We start from the raw sequence: 9,697 nt of genomic DNA, 5'->3' as shown, positions 1-9,697 counted from the left end.
AAAAAAAAAAAAAAAAAAGGCCCCCTTACATATTCTAATTACTAAGCTAGGGCCTGGGCAATTAACATGTAACAAGATAAAGCGATGAGAAATTTGGAAATATTATGGAACCAGTTAGTAAGTCTCAGACTGTGTGACTAGTATGGTAGCCACTATTTGGCTATTTAATGAAAATTATTTACGTATTTACTTTTGAGACACAATAAATTGTCTTACTCTGTTGCCCGGGCTGGAATGCTATAGCATCATCATAGCTCACAGCAACCTCAAGCTCTTAGGTTAAAGCAATCCTTTTGTCTCAGCCTCCTGGGTAGCAAGACTATATAGTCCAGTGCCACCATGCCTGGCTGTTTTCTGTTTTTAGTAGACGCAGGGTCTCATTTTTTTTTTTTTTTCTTTAAAGAGAGAGTCTCACTTTATCACCGTTGGTAGAGTGCTGTGGCGTCACAGCTCACAGCAACCTCCAACTCCATGGCTTAGGCAATTCTCTTGCCTCAGCCTCCCGAGTAGGTGGGACTACAGGCGCCTGCCTATTTTTTTGTTGCAGTTTGGCCAGGGCTGGGTTTGAACCTACCACCCTCAGTATATGGGGCCAGTGCCCCACCCACTGAGACATAGGTGCCACCCAGTGTCTCATTTTCTTTTACAGAGTCTCACTTTGTCGCCCTAGGTAGAGTACCGTGACATCTTAGCTCATAGCAACCTTAAACTCTTGGGCACAAGCAATCCTCTTGCCTTAGCCTCCCAAATAGCTGGAACTACAGTTGCCTACCTAGCCTCCCAAATAGCTGGAACTACAGTTGCCTACCACAACACATGGCTATTTTTTAAGAGATGGGATCTCACTTTTGCTCAGGCTGGTCTCGACCTCCTGAGCTTAGACAATCCATCCACCTTGGCCTCCCAGTAGTGCTAGGATTACAGGCGTTGAGCCACTGGGCCTGGCCTTTTTTTTGAGACCAAGTTTTACTTTGTTACCCTCAGTAGAGTGCTGTGGCATCATAGCTCATAGCAACCTCAAACTCTTGGGCTCAAGCAATCCTCTTGCCTTAGTCTCCCAACTAGCTGGGACTACAGGTACCTGCCACAATATCCAGCTATTTTTTATAGATGGGGTCTTACTCTTGATCATGCTGGTCTTGAACTTCTGAGCTCAGATGATCCACCTGCCTCAGCCTTCCACAGTGATAGATTACAGGCATGAGCCACCACACTTGGCCTAGGGGCTGACTCAGGTTGGTCTGAAACTCCTGAGCTCAAGGGATCCTCCTGCCTCAGCCTCCCAGAGTGCTGAAATTACAGGTGTGAGCCACTGTGCCTAGCCTAAGAATTATATATTTTAATTTTCATTAATGTAGACCAGGGAGAGCAGCTCATGCTTATAATCCCAGCACTCTGGGAGGATAAAGCAGGAGGATCCCTTGAGTTCAGGAGTTTGAGACCAGCATGAGCAAGAGTGAGATCCCATTAGTGCTAAAAATAGAAAAAAAAAATTAGCTGAGTTTCATGGTGGGCAACTGGTAGTCCTTGGTACTCAGGAGGCTAAGGCAGGAAGACTGCTTGAGCCCAGTAATTTGAGGTTGCTGTGAGATAGGCTGATACCATGGCACTATAACCTGGGCAAAGAATAAGACTCTGTCTCAAAACAAAACAGTTCTTACCCGCATTTCAGACCAGATTGGGCATGTTCTGGATAGCATAACTGTAGACTTTGGCCACATTTCAGATGTTCCATAGACAGATGTACTGGGCAGTATATATTATAGAATATTCCCATCATTGCAGAAAGTTCTATTAGACAGTGTCTATCCCACAGGGAAAAAAGACAATTTAAAGGGGGCTCATTTATTGTTACTGTTCCAAATGTACAAAAAAAATTAGAAAATAACCCCCCAACTTACCCCCCCAACATTTTCCCCAACACAGATAATTTTCCCCAAACCCACAAACATAAATTGGTTCTGGTATTTTCATAAACAGTGCAGCTAAGAAATAGTTTAGAGAAAAACTGAACAGGATTCAGATTATATCCATTCTGTCCTCTCAGCCCTGAGAGGTAATAATCCCATTTGGGTCTTAGTCCTCCCCAATGGTCTTCCATCTGTGCTGGAAGAGTCCTTTCACAAAGTGGTATGTTTGGCTGCTTCTTTAAAGATCCTCCTGTGCCTTCTTCTTCTTCTTGGGTTTTTCTTCTTGAATTACAGGGGGATTTGTAGCTTCTCGCTTTAGATAGCTAATAAAATCATTCAATTCACGGCCACCCTGAAAACAGAAAGATTACTCTGAAAATTTACCTTTTTAATGAACCCTAATTTGTGCCAAAGCACATTCTCAACCATGTGTATTGACCAGGAGAGTGGAGTTTCTAGTTAAATAAACCCAGTAAAAGAACTGGATATGTACAAACACGTGCACGTGTGTGTTTTATTTGTGGGGAGAAAGGACAATGCACTTACTTCATATTTCTTTGGATTTAGCTTCTGGTTGGCTGGAGAGAAGTAGATGGTGGGAAAACTGGAGAAAGATAAAAAAGTTTAACAATGTCAGGTTCCAGAGTAACTCTGACTTATACTTCCTTAACAAGTGGTTCTGAGAATAACTGCTATTCATGGTTTCCAATCTGACAAAAGACTATTCTCCATCAGTGGCTAAACTGCACCCTATCAAAAACTCAAGAATATGGGCTAGGTGTAGTGGTTCACACTTGTAATATTAGCACTTTGAGAGGCTGAGACAGGAGGACTGCCTAAGGTCAGGAGTTTAATACTAGCCTGAGCAAGCTAGAGAGACCCTGTCTCTATAAAAAATAAAATAATTAACTGTCTCTATAAAAATAAATAAAAAAATTAGTTGAGTGTGGTGGCACGTACCTTAACCCAGGAGTTCAAGGTGCAAGAGAGTGAGATCCTGTTTCACTCCTTCCCCTATCAAGCACTCAAAACTATGAGAGCTTGTCGGGTGCCTGTAATCCCAGCACTTGGGAGGCCAAGGTGGGTGGATTGCCTGAGCTTACAGGTTCAAGACCAGCCTGAGCCAGAGCAAGACCTCATCTCTAAAAATAACTGGGTGTTGTGGCAGGTGCCTGTCATCCCAACCACTTGGGAGGCTGAGGCAAGAGAGTTGCTTAAGCCTGAGAGTTTGAGGTTGCTATGAGCTGTGACCCCAAGGCACTCTACCAAGGGTGACAAAACAAGACTCTGTTTCTAAAACAGAAGAACATGAGAGCTCGCAAAATTTCTGGTAGTTATGTGGGCTCATACTATAGAACACTCTAAGCAAAGGAACTCTACCTTAAGTAGACTATGAAGCCCCCTCCCACCAAAAAAGCCCATGTCTATTAAAGAAATGGTTCCTGATAGATCACAAGCTTCTCTCACATCAATTGCTTACACACTTTTGTTAATTTTTAATCTACTTACCCTCTGACTTCATATGGAGAAGGCACATCATTGGCTGTGGCGTCCATCTTGGCTATGACAATATTTGGGTCTTTGCTGAGCTGTTAATAAAGGTTAGATCTTTAAATTTCAAGTTTTCAGTAACCGAGGGAGAGACAATTTGTAAATTCAGAACTTAAAATAATCTCATCCTTCAGCCAGGTGCAGTGGCTCACGCCTGTAATCCCAGCACTTTGGCAGGCCAAGGAGGGTGGATTGCCTGAGCTCAGGAGTCAAGACTAGCCTGAACAAGAGTGAGACTCTGTCTCTGAAAACAGCTAAGCATTGTGGTGGGTACCCGTGGTCCCAGCTACTCGGGAGGCTGAGGCAAGGAAATCCCTTTGAGCCCAAGAGTTTGAGGTTGCTGTGAGCTATGATACCACAGCACTCTACCCAGGGCTACAAAGTGAGACTGTCACAATCTCATTCCTTAAACACTTGGGTGAAGCAGCTCTTCAGAGGGGAAGAACACCTTGCATGATAATACCTAATATTCCATAAGCTTCCTTTCTCTCTTGGCTCCTATATATTAAGACTCTAGGCTCAGAGGCTGTAACTCAGAGATTAGGGTGCCAGCCACATACATGGGGCTGGTGGGTTCAAACCTGACCCAGGCCTGCTAAACAACAATGATAACTACAACAACAAAATAGCTACGTGTTTTGGTGGGCGCTTGCAGTCCCAGCTACTCAGGAGGCTGAGGCAAGAGAACTGCTTAAGCTCAAGAGTTTGAGGTTGCTGTTAGCTGTGACACCACGGCACTCTGCTGAGGGCAACAAAATGAAATGTCTCTTAAAAAAAAAAAAAGACAACATAGAGCCACTTTCAAATTTACCTGGCCTGAATAAAACATCATGAGGGCTAAGCCATGCTAAGCCACATATTTTAAGATGAAGGAACTTATGGATTCAGTCTAGTTTTTTTTTTTTTTGAAAGAGTCTATATCACCCTGGGTAGAATGCCATGGTAACAGCTCATAGCCACCTCAAACTTTGGGGGCTTAAGAGTTTCTCTTGTCTCAGCCTCCCAAGTAGCTGGGACTACAGGCACCCGCCATAATGCCCAGCTAGGTTTTGTTTGGCATTGTCATTGTTGTTTAGCAGGCCCGGGTTGGGCTCGAACCCACCAGCCTTGGTGTATATGGCTGGCGCCCTACTCACTGAGCTCCAGGTGTTTTGAGACAGATTCTCACTTTGTTGCCCCTTGATGAGTCTGAGTAGTAGAATGTTAAAACAGTTATCTGATGCACTGCACAGGTTAGAAACACTAGGGGGCAGTAAAGAAAAGTGAATAAACAATGGGTAATTGGGAAAAATCTGTCAGCACTTAGAAACTAAAACTAATTAGAGTAAGTAATTAGCCAGTGGTGATTATGTATGTTAAATTCTCTGTCCTGTTCAAATTTTACCTTCTCAATAGTGTTCAGACTTACCTTCTCTCCTAGTTCTTTATATTTGGGCTCCAGATTCTTACAGTGACCACACCAAGGGGCATAAAATTCAATCAGCACATCTTTATTTTCATTATTAACTATTTCATCAAAATTCTCTGCTACCACTATCTGGAAAACAAAGAAGATTCTCTAGTTGGTAAAGTGACAAAAAGAACAAATTCATAAGCTATACATGTATTTGTTTCTGGACCAGATCTCTCTCAAATTTGATGTGTAATTACTGAAAATAAGTCAAAAAACCTAAATCACATTTATAGATTAAGTTAAAAATGTTGGCATTCCCTAGAAACCAATTCATTCCCTTGTCTGTCACCTGTCAGACTACGTTCAGGAAGTTATAGAACACACAAGTGCTACCTAACCACTCCTTAAAGTAATTTTTTTTTCTTTTTGAGGCAGAGTCTCACTATGTTGCCCTTGGTAGAGTGCCGTTGCATCACAGCTCACAGCAACCTCCAACTCTTGGGCTTAAGCAATTCTCCTGCCTCAGCCTCCCAAGTAGCTGGGACCACAGGCACCCACCACAATGCCCAGCTACTTTTGGTTACAGTTGTCATTCTTGTTTAGCAGGCCTAGGCTGGGTTTGAATCCACCAGCCTCAGTGTATGTGGCTAGCGCCCTACTCACTGAGCTATGGGCACCCAGCCCCCTTAAAATAATAGATGAGTGCAATGGTACATGCCTCTAATCCCAGCTACTCAGGAGGCTAAGGTAGGATTGCTAAAGCCCAGAAATTCAAAACCAGCCTGGGCAACAAAGCAAGATGCTATCTCCAAAGAAAACTTTCAGGTCAACAAAACAATTTCTGGGTGGTGCCTATGGCTCAAAGGAGTAGGGCACTGGCCCCATATGCCGGAGGGGGTGGGTTCAAACCCAGCCCCGGCCAAAAACTGCAAAGAAAAAACCAAACAAAAAAAAATAATTTCTATGGGACAGTAATATACTCCTAGTATAAATTCCATCAGAAAATTTTACAAAGGTTTTGTACTCTACTCCTGTCCCTACCAAGCATTATAAGCTGCTCTGTTAATGCTTACTTTATGGATCATGGAGGTGAGGACAAAAACAAACAAAAAAGATGGTCAACAAGGTCTTCATTTAGACTCAGCATTTTGGGGATAAAGAAATGAGAAGAAGCAACTGCTTACAGCTTGGTGAGGCTATGAGCAGCTCACCTTTACAGGCCCATCATTGGTCTCTGGGATAGGCTCAGACTTTAGGTATCTCTTCAGGTTGCCATCAAAGTAATCCTGTAGGAACCTCTCAAGAGCCTTTCCATCACGCCTACAATCAGAAAAACAAGGGTTAATTTACTTGTACCACTGCAAGGATTAAAAGCAGTTTCTATGAATAGCTTCTGTGTATTTTAGTTTCAATTTCAAGGGTAAAAAAAGGTGCTTATCTCTCAATATGTAGAACTACTTAATGATTGAACAAGAAACCACCTCTTTTTATTTCTATAGTGTTCTTTGTGGATTAGAGAAGTTCAGAGAAAGAAGCAGCATGGGTCTTCTGGAGATTCATTTTTGTACAAGAATCAGGTCTTATCTTATTCTGGAGAATATTGTGTATTTATAGTATCTTGTTTTACTCATTGGCTCACAACAAAGATTTTCTCTTGTCTTAATCTCCCAAAGTCTCAAAAAGTGAAGGTAAAAATCCTATCTGGGGCCTTAATATCTTTCCAATTCCCTGAGTTTAATTTAAGCCCAGGTGGTTTTCCAAGAAAAGACATGGGGGATGGGAGAGGGTTGGTTTGGTTTGATGTGAAATTACATCAGTCTTAAGGAGGCTATTCAATCTTCTCTATTACTACCCTTTTTTTGAGACAGAGTCTCACTTTGTCGCCCTTAATAGTGCCATGGCACTCATAGTTCACAGCAACCTCAAACTCTTGGGCTCAAGTGATTCTCTTGCCTCAGCCTCCCAAACAGCTGGGACTATAGGCACCCACCACAATGCCCGGTTATTTTTAGAGACAGGGTCTTGCTCTTGCTCATGCTGGTCTTGAACCCATGAGCTCAAGCAATCCACCTGCCTAGGAATCCGAGAGTGCTAAGATTACAGGCGTTAGCCGCCGTGCCCGGCCTCTATTACTACTTCTAATGACAGAACGGAATCATAATAATCACAAGCTGCCATCCTTTGTTAGTTTTTAGAAAGATGACCTTTAAAATACCTATAATTAATTCAGAAAAGACAGTCATAGGTCTTGACTAGAAGAACTATCTTCACATTCCAAAATTATTATTCTGTATAAATCCTCTGTATAAAAGGCTTTAATAATTTATTCGTGGAATCCCAAACCCATGCTAACTAGAACTTACGAGAACTCCTCCTGCATGACAAACTTCTCTCCTTTAGCAGTTCTGATAGCAACAACAGGAATCTCTCCAGCAGTGCCTTCTAAGCCAAAATCAGAAAGTTCATGGCTAAAGGTTTTACGGCTAGCTACAGCAAAGTTGAGTTTGTGTCCACCATCCAGGAATTTCTTTGCCACCATCATTACTCTGCAGGAAACAAGAAGTATTTGTGCCAAGACTATACCAGACTGGTTAAACACTTTTGAAACTAAGAAGCAAATGGCTAAAAAGCAAAAAACTAAGTTCTATAGTTCATGCAGCCCTCTGGAATCAGTCTGTTCTGAAACACCAACACAGGATTATGACATACTTCAATGTCATATGAATTTTACTGCCAAATTGGTGGTATCCAACTAAATGGTCTGTTCCCACTGAATCTTGCTGTATTATATATGTATAAAATCAGTTGTAGGCATAATGACTGATCTGAAAAGAAAATTTATAAGGATAAATTCACTGAGAGTCCAAATGTACAAGTAGATAGGCATAATGTTTTAAATTCATTTTGTATTAAATTTATAACTCTTACTAGAAGGTTTGGAGACAAATGTGTCACAAAGCAAAGAGTCAGCTATGAAAGCCAGGCCCAGAAGATTTCTGAAAACAGTTTGTTATTTGAACTTGTACCTCCAAAAATGTGGTTTTGGGGAGCCAAAGTTCCCATTCTTTTTTGCTCTCACATCACACATGGTTAACAGGATAGTTAAAAGGGACTGTTTATACATTAGATAAATATATTTACGAAGGAAAAATATAATTCTCTCTTTTTTTAAGAGACAAGAGTGTCACTATGTCACCCTTGGTAGAGTGCCATGGTGTCACAGCTCACAGCAACCTCCAGCTCTTGGGCTTAGCCGATTCTCTTGCCTCAGCCTCCTGAGTAGCTGGGACTACAGGTGCTCTCCACAATGCCTGGCTATTTTTTTTGTTGTTGCCATTTTGCCAGGGCTGGGTTTAAAACGGCCACCCTCAGTATGTGGGGCGCCTACTCACTGAGCCACAGGCACCGCCCCCAAAAATATAATTCTTACCTGTTTCTCCAGTAGTTGGAACCTTTAGCGTTCTTTTCATAGTCTACATCATAGTAAGCAATTAGTAAGTCCTTGCCTTGTATCAAATCTTTATTGTCTTCTGTCATGTGAGGGCAGATACCAAAACTGAAATGAAATAATCCATTATCAACTTTGGTAGGTTCACAGTTATACCATGTATTATGGAATTATTACAAAGTAACTACAACACTTACAGAGGAAACAGATTTCCAACATACAAGTAATATGCCTTATAGAACCACAACAGGAGTTTCAGGGCCAACACATAACGCTTTAATATAAAAACTTCAAGCTATTATTGTTATAATCCTTACAGTTAGGCTTCTATTTATTATTATTTTTTAAGACAGAGTCTCACTCTGTTGCCCTGGATAGAGTGCCATGGAGTCATAGCTCATAGTAACCTCAAACTCTTGGGCTCAAGTGATCCTCTTGTTTCAGCTTTCCAAATAGCTGGGTCTATAGGCACCCACCACAACTTAAACTATTATTGTTATAACCTTCTGAATAGGCTATTTAAGCCAAAACATTGCTCTGCTTAGTAACTTGAGGTAAACACAATAAAATGAAGCAAAGAAATCCCAGATAAAGTATAAAGAAGTACTCACATGTTTTCCTGTATAAACTTCTTAATCTTGCCACTGGTCATTTTCTGTTCTGTATATGCCACAGTCTTGTCCTCAAATTTGTTCATTAGATGTGGAGGACGAAATAAGACGATACCCCTTAAAAAAAAAAAAAGTCTTAGTAGGTAGATAGTTGAAGAAGTGTCTCCCATCTCTATTTAAAGCTCAGAGTACCTACTTTTTGTGCCACTTTTACTATTAGCATTTAAGCATATAAAGATTCTTTTCTGGCATCATAGACTCAGCAACAGGATCATTTTGTCAACACTAAGATGCTAACCACTTCTTGGGTGCATTAACTGGCTACAGGTTTTTTTTTTTTTTTGACAAAGCCTCAAGCTGTTGCCCTCAGTAGAATGCCATGGTGTCACAGCTCACAGCAACCTCCAACTCCTGGGCGCAAGCGATTCTCCTGCCTCTGCCTCCCAAGTAGCTGGGATTACAGGCGTCCACCAAAACACCCAGCTATTTTTGTTGTTGTGGCAATTGTCATTGTTGTTTTTAGCTGGCCCGGGCTGGGTTCGAACCAGCCAGCCATGGTGTATGTGGCCAGCACCCTACCCACTGAGCTACAGGCACCGCCCAAGAAGATAACATTTTGAAACTAGTTAAAATTTTTTCTAGTTACAAATTCCCACAAAACACCACTATTCTAACAATATCTTGCCTCTAGCTTCTCCCTCTTTCATTCCTCTCACCCCACCTCCTACACACACCTACACACAATTTTATCACTTGTTTTTGGCTACGTTTTGTTTGTTTGTTT

General features: G+C 41.6%; 1 protein-coding gene across 1 annotated transcript in view; it reads right to left on the bottom strand.

Moving 5' to 3' along the window:
* Positions 1-1,824: 1,824 nt before the first annotated feature.
* Positions 1,825-9,697, bottom strand: part of PDIA3 (protein disulfide isomerase family A member 3) — a 30,482-nt gene continuing 22,609 nt past the window's right edge. The window contains exons 6-13 of the mRNA XM_003791774.2: positions 8,914-9,030; positions 8,285-8,410; positions 7,218-7,400; positions 6,066-6,174; positions 4,870-4,998; positions 3,420-3,499; positions 2,457-2,514; positions 1,825-2,262 (exon numbers count right to left, since the gene is read on the bottom strand). Of these exons, the coding sequence (XP_003791822.1) occupies positions 2,149-2,262; positions 2,457-2,514; positions 3,420-3,499; positions 4,870-4,998; positions 6,066-6,174; positions 7,218-7,400; positions 8,285-8,410; positions 8,914-9,030 (916 nt within the window). The 3' untranslated portion in view covers positions 1,825-2,148. The remainder of the gene's footprint in view (positions 2,263-2,456; positions 2,515-3,419; positions 3,500-4,869; positions 4,999-6,065; positions 6,175-7,217; positions 7,401-8,284; positions 8,411-8,913; positions 9,031-9,697) is intronic.

Source organism: Otolemur garnettii, unplaced genomic scaffold, assembly GCF_000181295.1.
Source record: "Otolemur garnettii isolate 467f Iridium unplaced genomic scaffold, OtoGar3 scaffold00050, whole genome shotgun sequence".
Classification (NCBI taxonomy): Eukaryota; Metazoa; Chordata; class Mammalia; order Primates; family Galagidae; genus Otolemur; species Otolemur garnettii.
Note: the sequence above shows the minus strand (reverse complement) of the source record. Positions and strands in the feature narration are given on the sequence as shown.